Source organism: Erinaceus europaeus, chromosome 15, assembly GCF_950295315.1.
Source record: "Erinaceus europaeus chromosome 15, mEriEur2.1, whole genome shotgun sequence".
Classification (NCBI taxonomy): Eukaryota; Metazoa; Chordata; class Mammalia; order Eulipotyphla; family Erinaceidae; genus Erinaceus; species Erinaceus europaeus.
In genome coordinates this window covers 15029676-15054753 of record NC_080176.1, presented here as the reverse complement: position 1 = coordinate 15054753, position 25078 = coordinate 15029676, and the positions used below count along the sequence as shown (strand labels likewise).

The 25078-nt window shown below is 48.4% G+C and overlaps 1 protein-coding gene across 3 annotated transcripts in view; it reads left to right on the top strand.

Moving 5' to 3' along the window:
• ABCC1 (ATP binding cassette subfamily C member 1) overlaps positions 1–25078 on the top strand; it is a 135091-nt gene that overhangs the window by 87931 nt on the left and 22082 nt on the right. For all 3 annotated transcript variants that reach the window (XM_060172909.1, XM_060172908.1, XM_060172910.1), the window contains 7 exons: positions 3201–3347; positions 4092–4179; positions 6259–6334; positions 10705–10831; positions 14237–14413; positions 16532–16699; positions 18011–18194. In XM_060172909.1, the coding sequence (XP_060028892.1) occupies positions 3201–3347; positions 4092–4179; positions 6259–6334; positions 10705–10831; positions 14237–14413; positions 16532–16699; positions 18011–18194 (967 nt within the window). The remainder of the gene's footprint in view (positions 1–3200; positions 3348–4091; positions 4180–6258; positions 6335–10704; positions 10832–14236; positions 14414–16531; positions 16700–18010; positions 18195–25078) is intronic.

Here is a 25078-nt window from a genome sequence, read left to right as displayed (position 1 = left end):
TATCCTGCCATGCCCTCCCCGCCTTCTAGAAGTTCCTGTAGAGCTGTGTGATTGTGTCTCGCTGACTTTGGCTGTCTACATGGTCACCCCACAAGCATCTGCTCGAATGGGCCAGACCTGGGGCAGTAGAGTCTGTCCAGACTTGGACAGCACATCTGTGGCTGCGGCTCACAGGCTAAGGCCAGGAGGGGTTCTGTTTCCCCAAAAGAAAGTGGGGGTGCTATTGTCAGCAAGGAGGGATGCATGCAGGGTTCCAGGCACGAAGGGAGCAGATGTCCATGCAGGAGATGCTGGGGTTCCAGGTCACCATGTCTTCAGGGTGAATTTTCTACTCCTGGAAGCCTTTTTTTTTTTTCTTTCCTGTTTTTGTTTGTTGCTTTCATTTTTTCTTTTTGATAGAAACAGAAACTGAGAGGGGGAAGGAATGTAGAGAAGGAGAGAGAAAGGGATACCTGCAGTACTGCTTCACCTGCAGATGGACATAAGGGCCTGAACCCTGGTCCTTTCACATTGTAATATGTCTGTCTGTCAGGCACCCACCACCTAGCCCCTTCTCATCTTTTTAAAAGTACTTTCAGAAAGATTTATTTTTACATGTTTCATGAAATAGAAGGGAAAGAGGGCAGAACATCACTCAGAACCTTATGCTTACCTGCCCAAAGGACCTTTTCTGAAGGGTGTGAGGGAAGGCAGGACCCTGCATATAAGTAATTTCACTATTCCTGGGCTATCTTTTTCATTCTGATAGAGAGCAGGAGAGACAGCACAAGAGTTCCTTCTGGTACCATAGCACCTCCCATAGGGTGCCAGGGCTTAAGCCTGGGCCACACTCATGGCAGTGCAGGCACCTTACCCACTGAGCTATCTCTCTGACTCCGTTACTCATTTTCCTGAACTGTGAATCTTCAGTTTAAAGCTTACAATTCACTGTGCCCTTCTAAATTTACTGTATTCACAAGGTTGTAATTATGTCATCACTGTCTAATATCAGAACATTCTGTTCCCTCCAGAAGGACACCCTATGCTCACAGGCAGTATCTCCCCAGGCCTCTTCAAGTATCCACTAATTGCCTTCTGTTCTGCAAATGCCTGCCTTGGGCATTTCCTGTGAATGGACTCCTACAGTATGTGGACTTTGATGTCTGCCTGCTTTCACCCATTGCCATGTTTTTAAAGCTACTCAAGTTATAGCAGGTGTCATCAATTCATTCCTTTTTAGGGCTAAGTACTATTCCTTGGTTTGGATATTTATAGAACATTTGGAGTGAACATGTGTTTGGTTAAGAGAGCAGTGTGTTTTCACTGCCTGGAAGAGAGGATGCAGGTCTGCAGACACAGGGATCACATATCATTGGCTTCTTGTGTATCTTGCTTCTCTCTTACCCCCAGAGCTGGAAAATTTCTGTGGCTTGCCTCCAGGTCACCTGGCTTGTAAATGTCAGTTAGAACAGGAATCAGCTCTGCTCCTAGCACTGTGCTCTTGGGACCCAGCTAGTAGAATTTTTTCAAAGAAGTTTAGAGTGAGATCTATAACAAGAAATAAAAACATGGGGGCCAGTCTGTGGTGTACCTGATTAAACACACACAGTACTGAGCACAAGGACCTGCACAAGGATTTGGGTTTGAGGCCCAGATCTCCACCTGCAGGAGGGATACTTCACAAATGGTACAGCAGGTCTGCAGGTGTCTGCCTTTCTCTCTCCCTTTCTTTCTCCCTCTCTCCTCAATTTCTCTCTGGCATATTGAATAAAATGGAGGGCGGGGATGGCCACTGGGAATGATGGATTGGTAGTTCTTCCATTGAGTGCCAGCAGTGACCCTAGAGGCAGTAAAAAAAAAAAAAAAAAAGGAAGAGAAAGGGAAAGAAGAAGAGGAAAAAATAGTGGCCACCTTGCCTTTTACTTTGGTGTGACACATTCAGCCACAGATACCCTGTGCTACTGCCAGCAGCCCCACAAAATTGAGCTATGACCCCCATCTTAGAGATGGGAAGACAAAGTCTCCATGCCCAGGCTCACAAAGAAGTGAGGCAGCTGAAATGCTTTTGATACCCTGGACCTGTGCCAGGCCTGAGGCCAGGCTCAAATGCAGGTGCCAGTTCACAACAGTCAGCCCTGAGCCCTGGAAAGCAGGACCCTGGGTCATTACTTTCCCTTAGCTGGGGGGTTGATGTGGGGTGGGGACTTGTGTGCGCCTGCTCCTGTTAGTGTGAACTTGCAGGGGTCTCCCTCCAGTGAATCTTGGCACTGCTCTGTCACTAGCTTGAGGTACAGGAATTCACCTGTGATCTTTTACCTCTCAGTAAAGCCACATGGCTCGAATGAGTTAGAAACCCTTCCTTTCTCCTGGAGGAGGAGGTAAGGTGTTGCTGTCTCAACAGACCAATGAGCTTGGTGTATATACACAGTGGAATACTGCTCAGCCAGGAGAAAGGAGCAGATCTTGTCTTGTTACAACATGGATGGGACTGGGAAGGAGTCCTGTTAAGCGAAATAAGGCAGAAGGAGACCAAATATCAGTTCATTCTCACTTATTTGTGGGCTACAAAGAATCAAAGCAAGGGAACAGACAAAGCCAATTGAAAACAAGCCCTTAAAATTTACAGAGCTGGGGTCTCTGGATGGGGAGGATGCTTATGGCAGAGAAGGGCCCAATGGATTCAAGTAATGAGTTATTGGGTGGTGGGAATGATGTGGTATCACATCAGGAGGTGTGAAATTGTACCCCTCCAATGTATACCCAGACAAACCAACTTTACCTCATTAAAAAAAAAAAATTCCAGTGGGCTAGAAGCCTGGGAAATAAAACCGCGGGAAGTAGGGCTGGGCGGTAGCTCACCTGGCAGAGCACACACGTCACCATACTCAAGGACTCAAGTTCCAGACCATGGCCCTCACGTGCAGGAAGGAAGTTTCACGAGGAGTGAAACAGGGCTGCAAGTCTCTGCTCTCTCTCTCTCTCCACCACCACCCCCAAGAAAATGGCCACCAACTATGGTGGAATTGTTCAGGCAGCGAGCCCTAGTGCTAACCCTGGTAGCAAAAGAAATACATAACCTAGAAGCCACTCCAGGGCTCACAGCTAGTCTGACTCTGTGCAGAAGGGAGTGGTTTCCCTTCAGCTGTTTGGTCATAGGCCCTTGCAGCCCACATGAAGGGTGGCACTGCTCCTCAACTGTCACTCTCTCCTTGTCCTTGCAGGTAGCCCTGTCCACATTTGCTGTCTATGTGACCGTCAACAAGAATAACATCCTGGATGCTCAGAAAGCCTTCGTGTCCTTGGCCTTGTTCAATATCCTCCGCTTCCCCTTGAACATTCTGCCCATGGTCATCAGCAGCATTGTGCAGGTGTGGGCGTTGGGGGTCGTGGTGGTGGTGGTGGTGGTGGTGATGAGGAGATACTGGGGAGATAGGACAAAAGGGTGGGAAACTCTGCCTGCCCACTGTGTCCCCTGTCCCCAGCCCACTGTACCCTGAACACTTGGCAAGGCCAAGTGTGTATTTGTGATGGGAACCACTAAGATGTAGTTTCTTAGCTACTTTGGAGTTGATTACAGGTGTTTTGACAGTAATCACATGCTGCACATTCCATCTCCAGGAACTACTTAGCTTCTAGTTAACACGTGCCCTTAAGCAATCATCTTTAGCTACTAGGTTGCTTCAGACCCTTTGACTTTCCCCTCTCCTCCTTTCTGAGATCAAGACCAGTTGTGGGTCATAAAAGAAAAATCAAACAAAAATCCAAGAACCTAAAGCTGCCTCGTTAATTTATTCTAAAACATGCTCATTGCAGGAGGCAGAGGGCCTACAGACTCAAGAAGGATGTGGATCCCTCTGCTCCAGGGGATACCACTGAAAGTTAGCCTAGTCCAGTATGAACGACAACAATAACGAAAAGGTTTTTAAACCTCACAGGCAGGGCTAACTAGCATAATGACTAGGCAAATATACTCTCATGCCTGAGGCTCTGAAGATACAGGTTCAATCCCTCATCCCACCATAAGCCAGAGCTGAGCAGTACTGTGGTTAAAAAAAAAAAAAAATGTTAAAAAAATAATAAATAACCTCACTTTGTAATTGTTTTGTCTGCAGGCAAGTGTCTCCCTCAAACGCCTCCGGGTCTTTCTCTCCCACGAGGAGCTGGACCCCAACAGCATCGAGCGACAGTCCATCAAAGATGGTGTGTATATGTGTTGCCCTCCCTCCACCAACCTCTTTGGCTGCCATGGGTTTTGGCTCTGCTCTGCAGCTAGTCTAGGAGGCCTCAAGGAATAGGATTTCAGTGGACAGTGGGAGGGGGGGAGCAAAGCCTGCCTTGCAGGGCCTTATTTAGAGAGAGAGAGAGAGAGAGAGAGAGAGAGAGAGAGTGTGTGTGTGTGTGTGTGTGTGTGTGTGTGTGTATACACACTTGTACTTGAGCCTGAGAGACAGCCACTGAGGGTCCATTTCCAGAACCTACTCTAGGCAGATGAGCAGATCAAATAAGGACACTAGCCAGCCACAATTGCCTCCACAGTGTGTTGGACAGGTCTCTCAATGATCAGAGTGTTAGATAAAGACAGATTTGGTTTTTGGGGGGTCGAGTGGTAGCACAGCAGGTTAAGCGCACATGGCGCAAAGTGCAAGGACCAGCTCAAAGATCCCGGTTGGAGCCCCTGCCTCCCCATCTGCAGAGGGTCTCTTCACAAGTGGTGAAGCAGGTCTGCAGGTGTCTATCTTTCTCTCCCCCTCTGTCTTCCCCTCCTCTCTCCATTTCTCTCTGTCCTGTCCAGCAACGACATCAATAACAATAATAATAACCACAACAATGATAAAAAACAACAAGGGGGAAAAAAAAAAAAGGAAAAAAAAAATAGCCTCCAGGAGCAGTGGATTTGTGGTGCAGGCACCAAGCCCCAGCAATAACCCTGGAGGCAAAAAATAAAAATAAATGTGCTTTTCTCTGGCAGAGGCTTCTACAGATATGTGATGGTAGGTTTCTTTCATAACACACGCATTTATTTCATCCTTCTCAGTCAAGCCCCGAGCAGGGATCTTGTTCATAGCTGTTTCTCTGGGCAGTGCCTCAGAAACAGCGGCAGCACTAAGGCAGTGAGCGCAGTTGTCTCTCCCCCAGTGTATGTTCTAAGAGCTAGCTACTCCTAGCCTGTGTTCATCTGCTTTCTGCTGTCCTGGGATTGAGTCCACCCCCACTCCTGTCAGACAGCTAGTGGAGGTGTCCAGCTACTGGCATTATCCACAGCTCACAGGAGGGCATCGTGTTGGAGGGATGCTGTCCAGGCCACAGACCCCCACCCTTTCCTGCCCTGTAGACATCTCCTAGGCTTCTGGAGTTTTCGATATAGATCTGAGAGACTGCCAGCTGGGCAAGGCTCAGGGCTTCTCTCGAGCTTCTGATTCAGTGGCTTTTCTTTCATTCTTTAAATAGCACCCGGTTTCCTTTTTATTCTCTGTTTCAAGTAGAGTGAGGCTAAGTTAGCAGTTTCCTCTGGCCACAGAGATTTGGTTTTTGTTTCTGTTGCTTTGTTTTGTTTCTCTGCTGCCTGTGGGGATTGGCTTCTTCTGACAGCTTTGAGAACACCCCCATCTTATCTCTGAGTGGTTAGAGTCACAAATGGTTGAGCCAGGGGGCATGGGGGAGGAATGTGAGAGGTGAGCTGTCTCAGACTCAGAGCTGGCAGACCACATAGTGCAGTCTTTGTCTCCAGCTCTCTCCTCTCTCTTGCCTGGTGCCCACTTCCTGTTTCATAGCCCCTGCTTTCTCAATGTGTCGTGACTGGTGTGTTCCAGAAAGGCTGACCTGCTGTGGTTGGGGCAGCCTAAAGGGGAGAGGGTGTGGGGAGATGGCACCACTTTAAATATGAAGAAACACCCCCACAGACCTGTCCAATGACTGTGGTGAAAGCCAAGGGACAACCCCTTTCCCTTTGATTTTTTTCATCTGCTCAGCCCTTCCCTGGAGAGAAAGAGCTGCTTGAACTTCCCAAGACAGTGTGAAGGAGTCCTGGAACCTTAAGCAGTGTCTCTGGGCCCCCAGTTATAGGGTGGGTATACAGTGGTTCAGCCTCCTATCCTTGCTTCCTGCTTCTGAGGCCGCCTTCCTAACTATAGCTTGGGGCTCTTTATAAGCCATGACCAATGACATAACCAAGACCCTGTAGTGTTCTCAGCATCAATTAGGGAAATGAAAAAGGGAAAGTCAGTGCTCTCAGCCCTGTGACTTTGTCTACACCTGACATGTGGCTTTTGTATCCTGCAGGTGGGGCTGCCAGCAGTATCACTGTGAAGAATGCCACATTCACGTGGGCCAAGAATGAGCCCCCCACACTGAACAGGTAAGCCTAGATGAGGAGCCAGCCTTACGCTGTGGCCAAGCTGGGGTTCGAATCCCAGCCATGCATCTGCTCTATGACCTCAAATAGCCCATGTGGCCTTTCTGTGCCTCAGTTTACACATTTGGTAAACTGTTCTGGTCATACCTGCTTAGGCTGATGTGAGGGGCAGATGATGGTGTGATTGACAAGTGGCAGAAACCTGGCACAGATCAGCTAATACAACAAAGGAAAGATTTTAGCTGACATATCCAGGAAGTTCTACTTTCAGATAAGGTCTAGGGGTTCTTTAGCAGCATCTGCGCACCCTACCTCATCTCTGCTCTACTTCCTTCTTGGATGGTCTCTGCTGCTCTGCCCTCCCCCCCCCCCCACACACACACACACATACACACATGTACATGCCTCCCTACAATTCCAGGTGAACTACCTACCTCACTTGCCCCCTATTGGTCCAGATTGGGTCACGCGTTTCCCTAAACTAATCACTATGCCAGGAGAGACTAAGCACAGTGACTAGCCAAGCTGGGCCCCAAGGAAACTTTTGAATCACTGTGAGGATCAAATTGTCCTCTCCAAGGATGCCCAGCTGCCCAGCCTTCCTCCCCGCTCCTCTTAGCTTTTTTTTTTTTTTGTCTCCAGGGTTATTGCTGGGGCTCTGTGCCTGTACCATGAATCCACTGCTCCCGGAGGTTATTTTTTTCCCCTTTTGTTATCCTTATTGTTTTATTGTTGTTGTGGTTATTATTGTTCTTATTAATGTCATTGTTGTTGGATAGGACAGAGAGAAATGGAGAGAGGAAGGGAAGACAGAGAAGGGGAGAGAAAGACACCTGCAGACCTGCTTCACTACCTGTGAAGTGACCCCCCCTACCCCCCCTCAGGTGGGGAGCCGGGGGCTCGAAGCTCTTACCTTTCTGAGCACACACTGGCATACAGAAAATTGGTTTGTACCCTCAGCAGCTTGTCAAATGTATCTTCTTTCTTTCTCATCAGAGGCCTTGCCCACTGGTTCTTCACGCTGTCTTAGGGTGTCCCCAAAACGTGGAGTCAGAGGGACATTATTTTCCAGGGGCCATATTTATCCCACATGCTCCCTTAAGCTGTGATCCCCTTACTGAGTAGCAGAACTGCTTCTGTATTTTGTGTCGGGGTGGGTAGGGGTTGAGGGGGAAAGAACACACCTCTAGAGTGACGAATCTGTGTAACACCTTCCTCAATAATTCATGGGGGGTGTCCAGAGATATCTCACATGGTACAGCATGTGCTCTACTATGTGTGAGGACCAGCGCCCCAGCCCCGGCTCCACATGGGAGTACCAGGGGAGCTTCATGAAGAGGGGAGTGGTGCTGGGGTATCTCTCCTCTCGATCTGCCTCTCCCTCTCTCCTTTCTCATTCTCTTTTATTATTTTTATATTTATTATTGGATAGAGAGAGAAATTGAGAGGTGAGGGTGAGATAGAGAGGGAGGGAGACAGAGACACCTGCCACCCTGCTTCACCACTCGTGAAACTTTCCCCCTGCAAGTGGGGACCAGGGGCTTGAACCTGGGTCCTTGCGCACTATAGTGTGTATGCTTAACCAGGTGCACCACCGCCTGGCTCCCCTTCTCATTCTCTAGATAAAAAGAATTTTAAAATGGGGCCTGGTAAACCACTTAGTCATATTACACATGCACAAGAGAAACAACATAAAAGGAAACAACAATAACAAAAGGATTTATTGGGGTGGGGAGATAGTGCAAAGGTTTTCTTAACAGACTTTCATGCCTGAGGCTCTGAGGTTCCTAAGTCTCAATTCTTGGCACCACCATAAGTCCGACAGAGCGGTGCTATGGTAAAAAATAAAATACTAATAATTAGTATAATAGTGACTATATATAATAGTATATTTATTTAGAATATTTGGATAACATATTCAGAATGTCTTATCTTGTTGCTGAGCTAACTTTGACTAACTCCCATTGTGGCTTTTCTGTCTTGTCACAACCCACAATTAAGTAATCTTTATCTAGGGGCTAGTTGATGGTGTGCCCTGTAGAACATGCATGTTACCATGCACAAGGACCTGGGTTCAAGCCCCTCATCCCCTCCAACAAGAGGGGAACCTGTACTAGCAGTTGCACTGCAAAGTCTCTCACTCCTCTCCATTTTTTCTTGGTCTCAAAAAAGAAAGAAGAAAGGGAGCCAAAAACAAAAATGGCTGCCAGGAGCAATGGATTTGTTGTACAGGTACCAATCCCCAGTGGCAGCCCTGGTGGAAAAATAAACAAATAGTCACTGTCTACTCTGACCCGCTCCCCTGTCTTCCCATTCTTAGACCAAGCAAAGTAGCTCATCTGGATAGTGTCCTGCTTTGCCATGTACGCAGCCCAAGTCTGAGCTCAGCCCCACCTCACTGAAGGAAACTTTAGTGCTTTGGTGTTTTTCTTTCTGTGTCTCTAGCAGGGGGGGGAGGGAGGGGCGACAGAGTAAAACATCTTGCTGTTCAGGTTACCCTGTCTGTCCCTGTGAGCCCCCAAAGCCCTTTTCCAGAGAAGCTAAACCCTCCTCTGCTCCCCCTGTAAAAACACCATGGTCTCGCTGGGTAGTCACAGGAGCTGTTCTGTCTGTCCCCACGACAGATGCCCCCCATGCGCAGGAACAGAAAGATAATCCTTGTGACCGCGATTCACAGAACTCATAGTCAGTGACAGTGAAACCTAGCAGTAGCTGTAGCAGGAGTAAGTCACCCCAGTCAGCCCTGGGTCTCTCCATCCTTCTGGGGTGAGGTGTCAGCTCTGGCTTCCCAGTGGGAGCAGGTGGGGCTCAGCTCTGTCTTGGCCACCTCATCTCTGTGGCAGAATGCTTTGCTTTCCTGTCCTTTGCTTACTGTCATTTCTTAGAAGGTGAGTTTGTTTTGGGGGACTGAGAGCTCACCCAGTAGACTACATGCTTTACTATGTATGAGGACCTGGGTTCAAGCACCACATGGTCACACCATAGACAGATTCCAGGGGAGCTCTGTGGATGGTGGAGGCGTGCAATAGAGTTTCTCCTCTGCTTGTCTCACATAAAAGTGAGGAGGTTGGTCCCAAGAAACACTGCTCAGTGTAATGTCCAGCATGCATGAGCCTCTCGTGCTGCATTAAAAATATTCATTAAGGGAGTCCAGCAGTAGCAAAGTGGGTTAATTAAGCACAGATGACATGAAGCGCAAGGACCCGCGTAAGGATCCCTTTTCAAGCCTCTGGCTTCCCATCTGCAGGGCAGTCGCTTCACAGGTGGTGAAGCACGTCTGCAGATAGATGTCTATCTTTCTCTCCTCCTCTCTGTCTTTTTCTCCCCTCCTCTCTCCATTTCTCTCTGACATAACAACAACATTAATTACAACAACAATAATAACAACAATAATAAAAACAAGGGCAACAAAATGGAAAATAAGTAAAAATTTTAAAATATTCATTAAATAAAATGTAAATGTTTATTTCATGAGGAGGGCAGAACACAGATGTTGCAGGGCATAGAACCCAGAGGCTCACGCTTGCCAGTCCTGAGTTCTACCCCCTGAACCACCTCCCCAGACTGCAGCTGGAACAGAGACATCTTTCTGAAATTCAGGTTCATCCATGTCAAGTCCCCCTCATCGCTGCAGCTGATGAACTTGGGCTCCAGGCCAGCCACCTCCCCTACTAAGATTCAGCCTCACACCTCCCTGCCCATCCTGTGCCCTCACACCTTGCCTCATACCCAGGAACCTTTCTTCTGGCCTCTTTTCCTGGTTTCTGTGTCTGGTGTTCTGACTCTTCCCTCAGAGTCACTTGTGAGGTGTGTTCCCCTGGGGACCCCCAGGCAAAGCAAAGACCGCTCAGTGGCTCCCCTAGGGGAGTCCCATTCTTCAGGCCTCTCCCCTGAATCTGTGTCCCCACACTCTCCAGGAGGCTAATGGCATGGGTTTCTGAATCCAACTCTTCAGTAGAAGTCCCGGAGGAAGTCCCAGGTCTTAAAGGCTCAGGTTCACCCTGAAGTCCCTCTCTGTCTTCCTAGGGGAAGGCCTGCCCCGGTGTCCAGCAGGCCTGGTTCAGGAGAGAAGCAGGTCTGACACAGGGCATCTTGCCATTTTTTTTTAATATTTATTTATTCCCTTTTGTTGCCCTTGTTGTTTTATTATTGTAGTTATTATTGATTTTATTGTTGTTGGATAGGACAGAGAGAAATGGAGAGAGGAGGGGAAGACAGAGAAGGAGAGAGAAAGACAGACACCTGCAGACCTGCTTCACCGCTTGTGAAGTGACTCCCCTGCAGGTGGGGAGCCAGGGGCTCAAACCGGGATCCTTACGCCGGTCCTCGAGCTTTGTACCACTTGTGCTTAACCTGGCGTCCTGTCATTTTAGCATCACCTTCTCCATCCCGGAAGGTTCCCTGGTGGCTGTGGTGGGCCAGGTGGGCTGTGGAAAGTCATCTCTGCTCTCTGCCCTCCTGGCCGAGATGGACAAGATGGAGGGCTACGTGTCTGTCAAGGTGAGACTGGGGGACAGAGCGGGAGCTGTGGGCTCAGAGGAAGGCCACGGCTTGTCCTTTATGTTGGTCCCTGTGCAGAGAGAAAGCAGTGGGCTCTCCCTGTCTTTCTTGTTCTGCTCTATCGTCCTGGGAGACAAGAGTCAAGTTTATTTTGTAGAGGAAGAGAGAACTGAAGCATCACCCTGGCACAAATGATACCAAGGATCAGACTCGGGCACTCTGCCCACTGTGCCACCTCTTGGGCCTCAGGTGTCATTTCTTTCCTGCTGTGTCCTGGCACCTGGAATAGTGCCTAGTATGGGCCTAGCCTTCAGTAACTTTTGAGTAAACACAGGAGTGTTTTCTGTCTGGTTCACTTTTTTTTTTTTTTTTTTTTACCAAAGTAAAGTTCAGCTCTGGCTTAGGGTGGTGTAGGGGATTGAACCTGGGACTTTGAAGTCTCAGGCATGAGGGTCTCTTTGCATAACCATTATGCAATCTACCCCTGCCCCTTCATTTCCCCTTTCTTTCTTAAAGATTTTACTTATTTATTAAGGAGGAAGATAGGAAGAGAGAGAGAAAGAACCAGACATCACCCTGGTACATTTGCTTTCAGGGACTGAACTCAGGACCCCATGCTTGAGAGTTGAATGCTTTATTCACTGTGCTACCTCCTGGACCATCTCAGTCTCTCCCTCCCTCTCCCTCTCCCTCTCCCTCTCCCTCTCCCTCTCCCTCTCCCTCTCCCTCTCCCTCTCCCTCTCCCTCTCCCTCTCCCTCTCCCTCTCCCTCTCCCTGCAGTGCTGGAAAATAGCCCCACATGTGTAGGACTACTTAATGGTCTCCTGAATCCAGTTTTATTTCTTTGGGGATGGGGGGGGGGGCACAGACCTGAGATATTAAAGATACCATAGCATCATTTCACCATCTATGGAACTTCTCTTGTGCCACCTGTGGTGCTCCCATGTGGTGTCAGGGCTCAAACCCTGGTCATCATGCACAGTGAGGCACACACACTACCAGGTGAGCTATCTCTCTGCCCCTCCTCTTCTTTTTTATCATCAATCCTATTGGCTTCTCCCCTCACACCCATGGCTCTCCCTGTGAATCATTTCTGTAAGTGTGACAAACTTTAAAAAACTTATTTCATTTATTTTTAAAAAAACATTTCATTTTCTACTTAGAAAATTATTTTTAAAGGAACTGTTTAAATTCTGAGTGTTCGCTGTATTCTTTATATGGGGCTAAAAGAAGACTACAGTTTTATTGCTTTTCAAGACATAGGATCCTTTGAACTGAGTTGGCAGAGTCCTCCAGTGGGGTTGGAGAGACTGCTACAGTGAGCAGATGAGTCCATTGGAATTGATAGCTCTGTTTTACATTTAACTCCTGCCCTGCAAGGCCTTTCCTTGTTGTCCAAATACTTCTCTTGAAGTTTCATAGATACTGACATTTCCTAGAGTGTTGTTTGTAGCAAACTTATCCTGTGAGAGATTCTGTCAGTTAGTCTTGGGTTTCTGGGAGTTTCTTGGTGGTCTAATGGTGAGGGTTTCGGAAAGTTGGGGGGATACTGTGTAATTGAAGCCAGAACCTAAATCACTGACAGCATATCCGTCGAAATGTGTGATGTTCAAACCCTGCCACTTGGGAAGCCCCAAGGATGGTGAAGCAGTGCTGTGGTGTCTCTCCTCTCTGTTTATTCCTCTCTCTCTCAAAAAAAAAAATCAAATAAATTAACTAATACCTCTGGGCTATCGGGCATTCATGAAGTCATAGATTCATTCTGCAGTGCTGCATCAGAAATAAAAAAAAAAGAACTACTATATATGAATTCCACCCCTCTTTAGAGACATAGAATAAAGGCTGATAAAGTAAAGGCTGTGGTTGTGGTGGTTCTCAGTTCTCTGATGGAGAATTTCTTACACTGAGCTATTGAAATAATTAAAAAGCAAAGCATCCTGGTTCGAACCCCCGGCTCCCCACCTGACAGGGGAGTCGCTTCACAGGCGGTGAAGCAGGTCTGCAGGTGTCTATCTTTCTCTCCCCCTCTCTGTCTTCCCCTCCTCTCTCCATTTCTCTCTGTCCTATCCAACAACGATGACAACAATAATAACCAACAACAATGAAAAGCAACAAGGGCAACAAAAGGGAAAATAAAATAAATAAATATGAAGAATATTAAAAAAGAAATAAGGCCAGAGAGATAACCCAGCATTAGAGCACAGGACTTGTATGCCAGGGGCACCACGTTTAACCCCCCACTACCACATATACCAGAACTGAGTGGTGCTCTGATTTCTCTACTATAATTAAGAATTATTTCGGGAGTCGGGCTGTAGCGCAGCGGGCTAAGCGCAGGTGGCGCAAAGCACAAGGACTGGCATAAGGATCCCGGTTCGAACCCCGGCTCCCCACCTGCAGGGGAGTCGCTTCATAGGCGGTGAAGCAGGTCTGCAGGTGTCTATCTTTCTCTCCTCCTCTCTGTCTTCCCCTCCTCTCTCCATTTCTCTCTGTCCTATCCAACGACAACAACAGTAATAACTACAACAATAAAACAACAAGGGCAACAAAAGGGAATAAATAAATTAAATATTTTTTTAAAAAAAGAATTATTTCATCATGTCAGAGATTTCCCAGTCCAGAGAGGCAAAGTTTGTTTACTAGTGTGGGCATCTAATATGTATTTATCAAATAACTTTTTTTTTTTTTAAAGATCCTCTCCTAACTTTTTTTGATGTTAAGATAATGGCCTTGAGTTGCAGGAGATAACATGATTGTTATGCAGACTTCCTAGACTCTTGAGGTCCCAGGTTCAATCCCCTGTACCATATGCCAGAGCTATGTAGTGCTCTGGTTAAAATAAAATAAAATAAAATAATAATAATAACCCTGCATTCTAAAAACATCCTCAAGGGAGTCAGGCCATAGCACAGCAGGTTAAGCATAGGTGGCACAAAGCACTAGGACCGGCATAAGGATCCCGGTTCGAGTCCCGCTCCTCACCTGCAGGGGAGTTGTTTCACAGGTGGTGAAGCAGGTGTCTATCTTTCTCTCCCCCCTGTCTTCCCCTCCTCTCTCCATTTCTCTCTGTCCTATCCAACAATGACGACAATAATAACAATAAACAACAAGGGCAACAAAAGGGAAAAATAAATAAGGTTTTTATAAAAAATAAATAAATAACAACATCCTCATACATAATCTCATTATGGATTTCAGTGCTGCAACACCAGAACCAGGGGTCAACAGATTCTAATCCCAGCTCTGGCAGCTATATGGTCCTTTGTGGTTTAGTTTCCCTCTTGTTGAAATAGCAGGTGTGACGAGTGTCTTGTGTAGTGGCCCTGCAGTATGTAAGCTGCCAGCTCTCTTGGGAACCGACTCTGTCTGTCTGTCTGACTTGCCTTTTTTCCATTTGTCACCTAGGGATCTGTGGCCTATGTCCCCCAGCAGGCTTGGATTCAGAATGACTCTCTGCAAGAAAACATCCTTTTCGGGCGCCCACTGCAGGAAAGCTACTATAAGGCTGTGATAGAAGCCTGTGCCCTCCTCCCAGACCTGGAAATGCTGCCCAGCAGGGACCGGACAGAGATTGGTGAGAAGGTCAGTCAGAACAGCTTCCTCATGGTCCTGATATCAGTCAGCGGTTGCTGCATAACAAATACAAAGTTTTAGTGACATACGATGTTATAAACACTGTCATTTAGTGGGTGTGCAAGTGACCTATGTCTTGTTGCAATAGCTAACACTAGCTAAGCATTTACTGTGTGCCAGAGATGAAGCTAAACATTCCCTGTTATTTCATCTTCATAGCAAGCATAGCAAGGCTCCTATGTTTTTAGCTGCTACATTTTGTCATCTCTTATGGTGGGCCTCTGGTCCAGTCTCTGGGACCTTCTTACCAGCTCTTCAGCAACCCCAGCCTCCTTCCTATCTCCCCATCTAATCTTCTCACCTGCTTTTCCCTCTGCTTGGTGACTGTCTGGTGCCCCCTGGTGGTATGTCCTTAGAGTGCATACATTCTGTGGTACCAGAGCTTTCCTGTCCATTTTTTTCTTATAAGCTAGTATAGCTCTGCTGCTAGCTTTCTGAATTGGTGATCAGTCACTTCCTATGAGGGAAATCTGCAGCTCCTTGGAAAGTAACACCAAATTATTGCGTGGGGCATTTGGGTTTGCAAGTGGCAGGGGAGCCTGGGCTAATACAAGTGAGAGCCAAGAATTGAGTTTGAGGAGACAGGTGCACAGCATGGGATACGTTATGGGGAAGCAGGGAGGGACATGAGCAGGCAAGCCTCTGCTTCCTCTGCCCTCTGCCTCCTTTTCTGCATGTTAGCTGTCCGCTTCTTTTTCTCCCTTTAGCCAAGTGTCTGTCAGCCATGCAGACTCCTAGCTCTTTACTCTGTAGATTCCAGTACCAAAATCTGGAGAGAACGGCCACGCCTGGTCTAATGTCTGCTCCTAGATCAGTAAGCTGTGGCCAGAGGGATCATCAAAAGGAACCTGGCCAAGGAGGTGTGGTTTAGCAGGGAGGAAGCTTTCTGCTCAGACCCCAGCTTGGTGCTTGGGGAGGGGGCATCTCAGCAGAGGGCTTGGCACTTCATCTGGCCAGTGTTTGCTTTAACTCCCAATCATGGAATTGACATTGAAGTACTTGTCTCAGGAGGGCCATGTGGTCAATGTGGTGCTCTGGTGCAAGTAAGAAAACAGTGTCCCTCAGGGACTGGGTGGTGGCACACTCAATAGTGCACAAGGATCCAGGTTCAAACCCCTGGTCCCTACCTGCAGGAAGGAAGCTTCACAAGCAGTGAGACAGTGTTGCAGGTGTCTCTCTCTTTCTCTCTTTCTCCCTCTTCCATTTCAGTTTCTCTCTGTCTTCATCCAATTAAAAGTAAAAAGTGTCCCTCCTGCTGGGAAGTGGGACACTGGCTGGATTACAGTGCCCCCTGAGGCATGGTCTGTTTGTGTTTCAGCTGTGGGTCAGGGTCCTAGGGTGATCTCACAGAAATTGTCAGTTAGTGAGAAGATGGAAAGAAAGCTTCCCCTGCTGTTATTTCAGAAACTGGACAAATAAGCAGTCACAAGGCAGACTGGTGAGAGAGAAAGTAAGAGGTGCTCATTAACTAATGTGTGTCCCTCCTGTACATGTGAGAAGACCAGGCACTCTGAGGTATTCAGGTGTGTGTGTGGGGATCAGTTGAGAGGGTTACCCCACTCCCAAAAATACAGGCCCAAATTGTGCCCTCTGTAGGCCAACATTTGACAAGGGACACCCTGGTCTCAGACATAATCTTCATTCTGCATTCAGGGTTCCTTATATGAAATTTACTTTTTGCCAAAGCCATGATGTTGAGTGAGGGTGGCAGATTCTCTTGGCACTAGACCATTAAGAATAGCAGCAGCAGCCCCAGCAGCTGTCATAATATCACATCTGCTGGTGCTCTCCCACAGCCAATGTCATTTGCTGAAGACCCACTGTGTGCTGGGGTTCTGCTTAGCAACTCTTAGTATAAGCTTGGGCTTCCGTTTGCCCTATACTGGACTTGAACTCACACCAGCACAGGTACAGTCTCACCATTTTCTAGGTCTTTACCATCTGCTCTGGCAGTAGGGGCCTATTGAAAGGCTCTGGCCTTGACCCTCTGCATCCTAGGTCGGTCCCACTCCCTGCATGCCTAGTGTCCTCCTAGCCTTACACCCCCACCCTCTGCTGTCTTTGTAGGGTGTCAACCTCTCCGGGGGCCAGAAGCAGCGAGTGAGCCTGGCCCGGGCAGTGTACTGCAACTCCGATGTCTACCTCTTCGACGACCCCCTCTCAGCAGTGGATGCCCATGTGGGAAAACACATATTTGAAAATGTCATCGGCCCCAAAGGGATGCTCAAAAACAAGGTGCTGACAGACACTGCAGGGCCTACGGGTCTGCCCATCCTGCTCTTGAACTTGGAACATGTCCCTTTGAGGAGCGTTTGCCTTTCCAGGCCTTTAAAAAAATTGGACCAGACCACACATTTCTAAGACTGTCTCTGGAAGCCCTCCTAGGACATCATCCTTTCTTTTTTTTTTCATCAGGGAAGCCATTCTTTGGCCAAAGTTGGCCCATCTTCCGGTGTTAACCGTGGGGGTGTGGCTTTGTAGAGGAAAATGCCTCCCCAGGTCCTCTGTGACGAAGCAGGGTGCTACAGGCCGAGAGACAGGGGTGTGTGGTAGCAGGAAAATGAATCACCTTAGCGCAATCAGTGGCTCCTGGCCTTTTATTTATATATTCCTATATTTTTCCCTACTTGAGGAATTATGGGAAGGACAAGATGTGCCGGTTCTTCTGGACTTTTTCTTTAATTTACTTTTAAAAAGGGTTACACATCCACAGGAAAAGCATAAGAGAGTTTGAAAAACATCAGCAAAAGCAGTCATACTTACATGATCCCATCACTCAAGAGCTTTTTCTATTTCCTTCTACCCTTTTTGCACAAACTTTTTTTACTGAGGTTATTATGCTACCCACACAAATGTATGCATGTAGCAAGCAACATTCCCACACTCAAAAATCCCATGCAAACTTTTTTTTTTTTTTTTTGGCCTCCAGGGTTATTGCTGGGGCTCGGTGCCTGCACTATGAATCCACTGCTCTTAGAGGCCTTTTTTTTTTTTTCTTTCTTCTCATTTTGTTGACCTTGTTGTCCTTACTGTTATTGTTGCCATTGCTTTTGTTGTTGTTAGAACAGAGAGAAATGGAGAGAGGAGGGGAAGACAGGGGGGAGAGAAAGATAGACACCTGCAGACCTGCTTCACCGCTTGTGAAGCGACTCCCGCTTCCTGTGTTTCGCACCATGTGCACTTAACCCACTGTGCTACTGCCTGACCCCCAAACAATTTGATTTTTATTCTAATCTTCTCTTATTGGTAGTTTAACTTTGGTTTACCTGGGCCTCATTCTTGCCCAGGCACACACCCCGCCTGGTGAGCTTTCTCTTCAGCACTGAAGATGTTGTGTGTGGTTTATTTACTTCACCTGGAAAGAAAGGTGTGTGGGGGGGTCTCTGTTGCCTCCTCTGCTGCCCCTGCCCCCCACTCCAGCTCCTGGCATTCGAGTGTGTAGTGAAGGCACCCACAGATGGAGCCTTTAGGGTGCTTTTCACCGCAGCTACATGTGCCTGGGGCTGCACACATGAGCTGAGGCTGCCATTACGTCTTCTTCTGCAGACGCGGCTGCTGGTCACGCATGGCATCAGCTACCTGCCACAGGTGGACATCATCGTGGTCATGAGCGGCGGCAAGATCTCCGAGATGGGCTCCTACCAGGAGCTGCTAGTGCGGGATGGGGCCTTCGCTGAGTTCTTGCGCACCTATGCCAGCAGTGAGCAGGAGCAGACAGAGCAGGATGACGGTAAGGGACTCATCTCCTTGGGGTTCCCTGGAGAGGTGGCTCTTCAGTGCATGGGCGGGGCCAGGCCCTCTGAGAAACTAGCTAGAATGGTTGGCTGGACCCTTTCAGGGCTGAGAGTGGAGAAACAGAGGGTTTTCAGCCCAAGTCCCAACACTCCTGGGCTGCAGCTTTGGGGTCCTGGAGGCCAACAGTGGGAACGGTCAGGGTTATAGAGTCCTGGATCCCGAGGGTGTTTGAGAAACCTGTTTGAGGCACAGCTAAAACAGGTGTGGGAGTCCCGAGCAGGAGGACGTTCATGGCCCAGCAGACAGATGCGCTTAGCAGCTTTGTGACTTCAGGCCCCCCCCCCCCCCAACCTCAGTCTCCTCACCTGATAGATCAGCGTAACAATAGAACCAGCCTGCTGCCAGTATTGAGTGCTGGTGGCTGCTGCTACATCCCTGGCAGGACTGGCCTTTCTAACTCTGCTGTCAGGACCTGCCCTGCCAGAGGTCAAAGATCCAGAATGATCTTGAGATACGCTTAGAACTGTAAGCCAGAGCCTCCCGTCCTTACTCGAAGCAAACATGTGAGACTTGTGAGAATTTGTTCTCTCTTATCAACTAGTTTAAAATCCTAAGAATTGGTTTACAAGCTTTGCAGGCTACCCTAGAGGTCCTTGTTCAGACTGGCATCTGAAGGGTCCCCTGTGGGCCTGCCTTCTGGGACCTCTGACCCAAGTAAACATGGAGAAGGCCGAGGTCATCTGGTGTCTGTTCAGCAGTGGCTAAGTGGTGGGACTGAACAGAGGTCACCTGCTATCCCTCTCTGAGCTCCCTCTTACCAGAGCCAGTCACAGCCTCCCTAACCTTGAAAGGTGTGACTGTTATATACTAGGGCCCCAAATATGTCCCAGTTACACTGCCCTCTGCGGGGACTACAGGGCCACCCTACACATCTTCTTGGGCAAGTTGTCGTCAGAGTGTCAGGTGCAGAGAGACTGCTAAAGCAGAGTAAGAGGTCCTTGTGTGCTTATCAGGGGCTTCTGTTCTCTCCCAGAGTTCCCTGTCTGAATCTTGCTAACAGCTCTTAAAGAAGGTAAAAGTATTGGGGGAGGGGGACTGGGCAGTGATGCACCTGGTAAAGCGCACACATTGCTATGCCCAAGGATCCAGGTTCAAGGCCCTGATCCCCACTCACAAGGTGGGAAGCTTCACAGATGGTGAAGCAGTGATGCAGATATCTTTCTATCTCCCTCTCGGTCTGCCCCCTTTCCTCTCAGTTTCTCTGTCTCTATCCAAAATTAATTTTAAAAAATTATTGGGCTGGAAGATGGCTCACTCAGTACAGTTTACAGTTTACACTTTACTATGTGAAAGGACCGGGATTGAGCCCCCTGCCACATGGGAACTCTTGCATGGAGAAGCTTCACGAGTGGTGGAGCAGTGTTGTGGTGTTTCTCCTTTATCCCTCTCTCCCTGTCTCTCACTCTAAAATAGAAAAAAAATAATAATAATCCACCTGGAATGGTGGAATTGTGCAGGCATGAAGCCCAAGCAATAACCTGAAAACAAGAAAAAGGAGGGTTGAATTATTGTTTCCAATTCACTGGTGAGGAAATAAACCTTAAAAGGTACTTGTTGGAGGTCAGGTGGTAGTGCAGTGGGTTAAGCGCACATGGCACAAAGCACAAAGACCAGCTCAAGTATCCTGGTTCGAGCCCCTAGCTCCCCGCCTGCTGGGCAGGTGTTGCTTCACAAGTGGTGAAGCAGGTCTGCAGGTGTCTATCTTTCTCACCCCCTCTCTGTCTCCCCTTCTCTATTGATTTCTCTCTGTCCTATCCAACAACATTATCAATGGCAACAATAACAATAATGACAACAATAAGGGCAACAGAATTGGGGGGGGGGCGATGGCCTCCAGGAGCTATGGATTTATAGTGCAGGCACTGAGCCTCAGCAATAACCTTAGAGGAAAAAAGGGGGTGGTCTAGGTGGTAGCATAGAGGACTAAGTGCATGTGGCATGAAGTACAAGGACAGCGTAAGGATCTCAGTTTGAGCCCCTGGCACCCCACTTTCACAAGTGGTGAAGCGGGTCTGCAAGTGTCTCTCTCCCCCTCTCTGTCTTCCTCTCCTCTCTTGATTTCTCTCTGTCCTATCCAACAACAACGACAGGAATAACAACAAGGAAAAACAAAAATGGGAAAAATATCCTCCAGGAGCAGTAGATTTGTAGTGCAGGCACCAAGCCCTAGTGATAACCCTGGAGGCAAAAAAAAAAAAAAAAAAAAAAGTATTTGTCTTTTAGTGAGGACAGTGGAGATTGGGGGCGGGGGGCACAGAACTTTGGTGGTGGGTGCAGTGTGGAACCAAACCTCTGTTATATTATAACCTTGTAAACCACTATTAAATCACCAATAAAAGAAGAATGCATATTTTTGTGGCCCGAGAGGTGACTCAGCTGCTAGAGTACAGGTCTTGCATGCCTGAGACTCCCATTTTAATCCCTGGCACTGCAGGTCCCAGAGCAGTACTCTGACTTCTCTCTTTCTCACAGGAAACTATCTTTTATGAAATAAATAAAATAAAGTTTAAAGAATGCAGCAACAATAGCAAAAAAAACAAAAACAAAAAAACCCACCCTCTGCCAGCTGTATAAATGGGACCGACTACTGAGAAAGAGCTACTGACACTCTGTTTTAATTGCTCTAGACGGGTGTTCATTGAGCACCTACTTTGTGTTAAGTACTTGAGTTCTTACCCCAGAGTTAACATTACAGAACACCACAGAGTGAGTGTCTCAAGCAGTAGCAATGTACTGTCTCGGGGCAGGAGATGGCTGAGAGGGTAGCGTGCCTGCCTTAACATGGGTGAGGCCTGGGTTCAAGTCCCAGCACTAAATGGGAGCACCAGGGACAGCACAGGAAGAGCTCTCCTTTCAGACTTTTTTGCTGATTATGAAATCCTAAGGGCTCATAGACCACTGAAAACTGCAGGAAGTACAGAGAACCTCCTTCCCCTGTCTCAACACCCAGTCGAATCTTTTCCAGGTCTTTTTTGCACAACAAGATGAGACTGCTTGTGCACTTGGCCATCAATCCCCTACCCCTCCCTTTTCTCTCAACCTGGGGTCCCCAGTGCCTCCCCTGGCAAGCCTGCTGTGCAGACAGTACATTCCTTTTGGCTGTTCTCAGTGGCCTCTTGAGTATGGAGAACTGTGGGGTAGGAGGGGAGGTCGGGCCGTGCTGCTGGTCAATTTCCCTTTTTGGTCAAAAATGAGTCGTTGACTGTAAAGCAGTGACTTGGCTTCTTCCCTCCAGGGAGGGCAAGCCTGTTGGCTCTTGCCCAAGTGGAGTTCCAGAACCTTCTTGAGAATAAACAGCCAGCCTCTGGGTACTTCCCGATCTGAGGGCCAGCTGCTGGCAGGAGGCATAGCCCAGGCAGTGCTCTGTGGTTCCAGAGCAGGGCCAGAGCCTGGCTCTTTAGCATCCGAGCCCCTGCCTGGGGCTGAGAAACACTCAAAAAGGAACAGTCACTGAATCACTCATCTCATAGATTTGCTTTGAAAACATAAAGAACCCCCAGGTTCCAGCCCAGCTCCCACTACACTGGGGCAAGTTTTGGTGCTTTGATATCTTTTCCTCTCTCCCTGTCTGTCTTTCTGTCTGTATCCCTGTCTTTCCTCTAGAAAGTTAGCCAAGAGTGGGGGAGCCCCAGCAACCAAAATAAACAAAAATTTTAGCAGAGTTACTATTTTGTAGAATTGCCACCCCATCTTTGTTCTCCTTTCCTCTGCTCTATATCTTTTCACTTCCTGGTAGGAAATACTGAGTTCTACACTTAGGTCACTTAGTCACGCCACAACAAAATGTCAGCTCAACAAACACCTTTTGGCTACCTCTGTAGTCTCAGGATTGAGAACCAGTGAGTGGATGTATGTATGTATGTCAGGCATCCATGCTTGTTTCAGTCATGCCCTCTGTAAACATTCTGTAAGTCTTTGTGCTTTGAGCACTAACACAACAGCATGATGTTCCTCACCTCAGAGGGACATGTGAGGTGAGTTCATCCATTTTTCTTGAGGCTGGTCTGGAAAGCACCATTGTAGGTAGGAGCCATGAGGTGGCCCCAGGTGGCCTGTGTGATGCCCCTTCTGGCACTGGGAGGTCAGCTCTGCCTGCTCACTTGGCTGTTCACTTCTTACCCATCATTTGTCCACCAGTGTGTATACAGCGCCCAGGGACCCACAGGACGCGAGCAGCTGTGTTAACTGGTGCCGCCCCTTGAACCGTGTGACTCCCACGGCCATCTGATGCCCCAAAGACCAGAGCATGGCAGCTCTGACCCTGCTCTGGAGAGCACTTAGTGATGGGGAGAGCCAGGGAGCTGGCTCAGTGGGCAGGGCCCCTGAATTGCCATGTGCAAAACCCAGGTTTGAGCCCAGCACCACATGGGAGAAGGCAAAGACAGAAGAAGTCTTATCTCCTCCCTTCTTTGTCTTTATGTCTCTCTGTGAATGAAAAAGTGGTCCAGAGTGGTGAATTGATGCGTGTATCACTACACCAATAAATAGTAAATAAGTGAGTAATTAGGCAATGATGGGGTGAACATGGGGGCTCTGAGGACCCCAAGGAGTGACAACACCTTAGGGAGGATCCAAGGTGATGGCTGAGCCATGTCACCTCGTCCCTTCTCTGGTTTCCATGTGTAGCTTCCTCTCATGATTGTCATCCAAGAACTACAGATTGCAGGACTGGGGCTGCCACTGGGGCTCAGCTCTGCCCACTTTGATGCCTTCTTTCTTCTCTCTGCTTCAGTGGAAAGAGGCAGAAGGTAGCAGCCTAGTCTGAATCTTTTTTTTTAAGTTCTTTTGTGCCTGTTACTTAATTTGTTTTCTGGTTTCATCAAACCCAGGGCCCCATACTTGCAAAGCAGTAGTGCTACCTCTCTTCTTATGTTTTTTTTTTTTTTTTTTTAATGTTCCAACACTTTGAATAGTATTAAATTTAGAGCAGGAGTCAACCTCATGCATCATACATATCAGGAATCCACCTGGGACATGTGAGGAGGGGAACTGATGCCCAGGTGTAAGAGGGCCCTCAGCTAACTTAGCCATTCACCCCCCCCCAACCCTCTGGGCATGTCAGGTGACTGGGTGCTGAAGGGAGGGCTTCAACCTCATTTCACTCTCTTTCTTTCTCATGCATCTTGTGAATTTCCAGGCCACACAGAGGTGGACGAAGAGGAAGGTCAGTGTCGCCTGGGCTCGAGCTGGCTGTGCTTTGTAGAGCAGACTAGTTGGGATGCCCTGTGGCTGCATGCCTTGGGGTATGTGCCTGCACTGCCAGCACCTTCTATTGCACCATCAACTCTTCTTGGACACCTGCTGTGTGTTGGACTTTGCCCTGGGGGAAGAACATTTCGATCTCCAGCTTTGTGGGTGGGATGAGCTTGGCTAGACCGCACTGCAGATGGCGGTATAGGGCAGTGTTAGGCTATCGCAGTAGACTCCACTCCTTGTGAATGATGGGTGTCTGATGAGGGAAGTACAGGTGGTAATGGGTGCCTGACAGGGTGTCATCCAGCAGAATTGCCTCCCACCCTAGGAGGGGCTGCCCTATGTCCCTTGGGCGATATAATGGCATGAGCTCTTTGGCAGTCTGTGGGAGCTGGCCCATACCCCTTCAGTGAGAATGATTCCTGGGGAGCGTGGGGAGCTCAGAACCCAAAGGCCAAACTCAACTCACAGGATTCAGAGCTCTGAGAGCCTGGTTCATTCGGGGCATGCCAAGTGGAAGTGTCTGTTGTTCCTGGAGGACCACTGGTGACTTAGAGTTCTAGAGGAGAGGTTCTGATGGCCCTCTGGGCTAGGGGTACCTGAGGCATAGTGACAGGTCTGCCAAGACTATGGACAGGGCTACCACACACACACACACAGAATCAGAGAGGAATGTGGAGGGCAGATTCACGTGCCCCCCACAACACTCTCAGCCCCTCCCCTAGCAGGGTTGTGGGGGACTTTGCAACCCCCAGAGACTACTGTACGCCTGCCTCATCTACATCTGGTGGCTCATGCTGACTGGGGAGGTGGGAGACAGAGGCTTATAGAGCCCAGGGCAGGGCCACCCAGTGGGACAGAGGGGCTCTCTGTGTGCCCACCTGAAGGGACAAATATCAAGGGTCGCTGTCCCTGCACAGGGACAGGCAGTCCAGGCCAGCTGTGAATGTGTTCATATGTGTGAACATTAGCTGCTTGCCACTGCACGGAAAATCCTGCTTGTTTTCACTCTTTCATGTTGGTCAGCTTTAGGATTTAGGTTTCTATTTACTTTGCAGAGCCTGAGGACCCATTGCATAAGCAACTGCACTACTCCTGTAATTTTTATTTATTTACTTTTATTCAGAGATAAAGACAGGAAGAGACACCGCTGCATGGGAGCTTCCTTCAGTGCCCTGACAACTCCCACATGGTACCAGGGCTCCGACTTGGGCCTCACACATGAGCGAGGCACAATCCATACCTGGAAAGTGGTCTCTGGCCCTCTGTTTTTCAGTGAAAGCCTAAAACACTGCTTAGCTCAGGACAGAGTCTGGTGTTTGGGGGCAAGAAAGTTCCATGCTCTACTACTGAGCAATCTTCTTGGCCTGGTTTGGCTTAGTTTTTAATTTAAAAACAAAAAATGTTGCTGGCATTGCCAGGAATGTGATCCCCCATCCTGGCTGCACCCTGTAGAATCATAGCCTGCAGAATCCATGTAAAGGTACAGAGGGCCACAGGATTCAGGGTGACCTTCACTCACCTGCCCTGCCCAAGCTCCAGGCATGGCTGTGTCCCCCTCCCTGGCTGGCCCTCCAGTTCTGCAGATGCAGACATTGAGGTTCACACAGGCTTGTAGCTTCCCCA